The sequence below is a fragment of the Cydia splendana genome, chromosome 4, assembly GCF_910591565.1.
Source record: "Cydia splendana chromosome 4, ilCydSple1.2, whole genome shotgun sequence".
Classification (NCBI taxonomy): domain Eukaryota; kingdom Metazoa; phylum Arthropoda; class Insecta; order Lepidoptera; family Tortricidae; genus Cydia; species Cydia splendana.
The window spans coordinates 23,412,917-23,416,727 of NC_085963.1; the positions used below are offsets into that span (position 1 = coordinate 23,412,917).

The 3,811-nt window shown below is 38.2% G+C and overlaps 1 protein-coding gene across 1 annotated transcript; it reads right to left on the reverse strand.

Moving 5' to 3' along the window:
* Positions 1 to 244: 244 nt before the first annotated feature.
* On the reverse strand, positions 245 to 2,566 carry LOC134789557 (uncharacterized). The gene is made up of 4 exons (XM_063760130.1): positions 2,329 to 2,566; positions 2,058 to 2,148; positions 1,393 to 1,632; positions 245 to 708 (listed from the first exon to the last, which is right to left on the reverse strand). Exons 1-4 carry the CDS (start codon positions 2,407 to 2,409, stop codon positions 665 to 667), a joined length of 456 nt encoding a protein of 151 aa, XP_063616200.1. The 5' UTR covers positions 2,410 to 2,566; the 3' UTR covers positions 245 to 664.
* Positions 2,567 to 3,811: the final 1,245 nt, after the last annotated feature.

Consider the following 3,811-nt stretch of genomic DNA (forward strand, 5'->3'; position numbering starts at 1 on the left):
TCAAATACTTGTAGGTACCTATAAAAAAACTAACTTTGGGTGCAGTGCACATTAGCTTTTTTTATAGGTTCAAGGTTTTAAGCGATAGCCGGCGGCTTGAAAAGAGTAAAGTTTGGGAGTGTCATTCATTATAAATATCATACTTTCATAAAAATCTGACGTTAATTATGACATTGCCACACTTTATTTTTGCAAATGTCATACAGAGATCTGTAAACGATCTGTAAATGGGTAAAACGGGACCCTATTACTAAGACTCCGCTGTCCGTCCGTCCGTCTGTCACCAGGCTGTATCTCACGAACCGTGATAGCTAGACAGTTGAATTTTCACAGATGATGTATTTCTGTTGCCGCTATAACAACAAATACTAAAAAGTACGGAACCCGGTGGGCGAGTCCGACTCGCACTTGTCCGGTTTATTTTTAAATCTCTTCAATGGCTCACAAATAAAATTCTTCAACCGTGGCTTTCCTTAAATATCAAACATCTTTGTATTTTCCTTCTAGAAAAATACATATCTTACACTATCAAGATCATAATTTTGAGAAAATAATCAACTATGTAGCCTAGAATATTCTTTGGAAGATTTTCACTAAATGCTATAAATCTTGGATCTATATAGTGCTATATGAATAATTTAAATCTACGAGTTTTCCACATGTACTAGTGTCTGAGTATCATTTGGCAGTAGAGGAAGCTATCCAGCACTGGAAAGAAAAACATGATAGTGAATAAATAAAATTTAATAAATATTTGGGGACATTATACATATCAACCTAGCCCCAAGCTGAGACAGCAGAGCAAGGTCACGGATGTTGTAAAACGCGTAGCAAATTTGAAGTGGGAATGGGCTGGTCATATAGATTTAGATTTAGATATTTATTCTCATAATATTAAATAATAATTATTCTTATAATATTTTATAGCACGAAAGACCGATTCGTGGAGTAAACGACTACTCGAGTGGCGACCATGGGGAGAAGAGCGTCCTCAAAGTAGACCCAAGATGCGTTGGGACGACGACATCAAAAGGACTGCGGGGAAGAAGTGGCTCCAGGTTGCACAGGACCGTGACAAATGGCGCAAAATGAAGGAGGCCTACACCCGAAGGGCAGAAAAAGCCTAAAGAGAGAGAGAGAGAGAGAGATAGAAAACATCCATAACTCAAGAACAAATATTTGTGATAAACACACAAATAAATGCCCTTACCGGGATTCAAACCCGGGACCTCCTGCTCCATAGGCAGGGTCACTACTGACTGGGCTAGGAGGCAGATATTGTATTAATAGATAGTGATATTACTTGAAGAAAGTGTGTAAATTGTTATTAGAAATCTCTTTTATTGTTATATTTTTAGCGTTTTTATACATAAGTTAATAAATGGTACTTACAATATTGCGCAGCGCTGATCAGCAAATCATACAACTGTATCGGACCCTTCCCTTTCAGCACAACCTCGCACACAAAAACATACACCACCCGGCTGGTCTCAAACAGTGAATCCAGCAGCAACCACGTCGTAATGTTCCGGCCGGTGTTCAGGGCTGTGCTCCGGTTCATGACGATACAGCTGTTCAGGAAGCCTATGGCGCTTGTCACTATCATTAGGCCGGAGATGAAATAGTGAACTCCTGAAAAAAGTTGTTGTTAGAAATATTTTGTATGAGCATTCTTTAAGGGTTACTTTTTATGTTTCAGTTTTAATACTTTTTTTTGCTAGGATGTCAATGTTTGCTCTTATATTCCATAATTCTTCCGCTTCTTATATTCTCGCGAATATTTGGAACACCTTCTTTTAAAAATTTCCTCTAATGTGAAAATTTCCATGGTTTTGTTTCAAATAAAATAGAAACTTGTATTGCTAGCACTCTCAAAATATCAAGACCAAGCAAGGTAAGCAGTTTATGACCTAAACAAGTAATTAGTGAATTAATTACGACGCGATTATCCGTTTAACAATGTCAATTTAAATAGAGTAATTTTGAATACAATAGGGCCAATGAAAGGCTACGCAGTGTATACGGAACTATACGCTACTTTAAAGGAGGATACGAACCCAAATCGCTACTGAATAATGGCTCCAAATAGAATAATTCCGGCTTCAATAACCGAAGCAGGGCCATCACAAACGCGGTCGAAGACGAAATCTGCAATCAAATAAATTGAATAAACATACGCAATCAAAACGACCCTTGTTCTCGCTTCAAGGAACATAATCACAGCCACCGTTTAAGCTAATTATGTTCTTCATTCGTAAGTCAACAACCTTGTGCAAACTCAGACAAAATAAACAGTAAATATACCAAAATAAATACAGTTAAACTTACAGAGAACACTGCGGCCACCACTCGCACGTACATTTTCAAGTCTAATAGAGGCATGGCTTTTGTTTTCGATTGTGTTGACATCGAGGCGAGGGTAGTAAAGGAACTTGGAATGCTATAACAGGTCAAGTTTTAATATTTACGGCAGTGAAAATCGATACGAAATCCGTAATTTGCGCGGTCGGATTTCATTGGACGTCAGTTTGACATTGACGGCTTTCTTTCTATAATCTATGGCGGATTTGAGAAGGTTGTCTATGTCTCTGTCTCAATACAATCAATTCAATTTATTTATGAAACAAACAATAAAATATTTTTTTGCAAATTGGTTGTAACATGTGTTTGTTGTATGTTTACTATTAATATACATTTCCATTTCTTTCTATATCAGCGTCGAACTGTGAGGACATCTATATCAAATAGTTTGTACCCATGATTTAAAAACTTTTCGATAGATGGCGTTAACAAGCAGATCACAGCCCTTCAAAAGTTTTAAAATGGGGATGGTGGTGTCTTTGCCCCTTTGTCTTTTACTAAATGCCCCTTGAACGCTTCATAGCTTCATAGTCATAAGCCCCCTCCAGACTATGCGCGTGAATCGCAGGCGAAGCCGCGAACGCGAGTGTGGAGTCGATTTCGCTGTCTGCGAAAATCGACTCCACACTCGCGTTCGCGGCTTCGCCCGCGATTCACGCGCATAGTCTGGAGGGAGCTATACACCTTACTTAAGACGAAACAGGAGCTGAGTTTTAAATATTTTAGGTAAATATACCCGTCTCGCTAACGGAAGCGGCACCTAAAAGTAGTGCAATAAGGACAAGGCGAAAAATCCTGCGTAAAAATCTTAAAAATCGAGGTTTCGTACTCCTCTGTTTCCTCCTCCAAAACTTAACCAATCGTAACCAAATTTGGAAATCTAAATGATTATGAAATTATCTGTGTCGGACCGTTTTGCTTTTTTGGCTAATTGATATCAGTTTTGAATGCCACGCCTCTAATTGCGGCATACTCAATTAGGCCATTTTGGCCATTTTTGAAGGGCTCTAGCGCCTTAAAAAACAAAAATATCAAAAAAAGCAAAACGGTCCGACACAGATATTGACAATATTAATCTGTGTTGAAAAAATCATTGCTCTAGCTTTAAAAACCACGGAGGAAAACGAGGAGTACGTTTGTATGGAGAAATGACCACTCCCGTTGGCTCTTAAGGCGCCGTGATTTCAGGTCGCAGCTCGCTAAGCACTGAGCGGGACAGCCAAGCATGCCCGGGATCGCGGATATCATTGTTATTTTATTTGTAATTTTTAAGAAAAAAAGTACCTAATCGAAAAACTTCGATCAAAAATAAACATAACAAATTACGAGTATAACAAATTATTAATGGTATTTTGTTAGATCACCGTATTTTTATATCGAGCGAAAGTTGTATAATGGTATCGAAACGATGAAGTTACTAAAGAAAGGCCTCAAACTCTTCATATTTTTT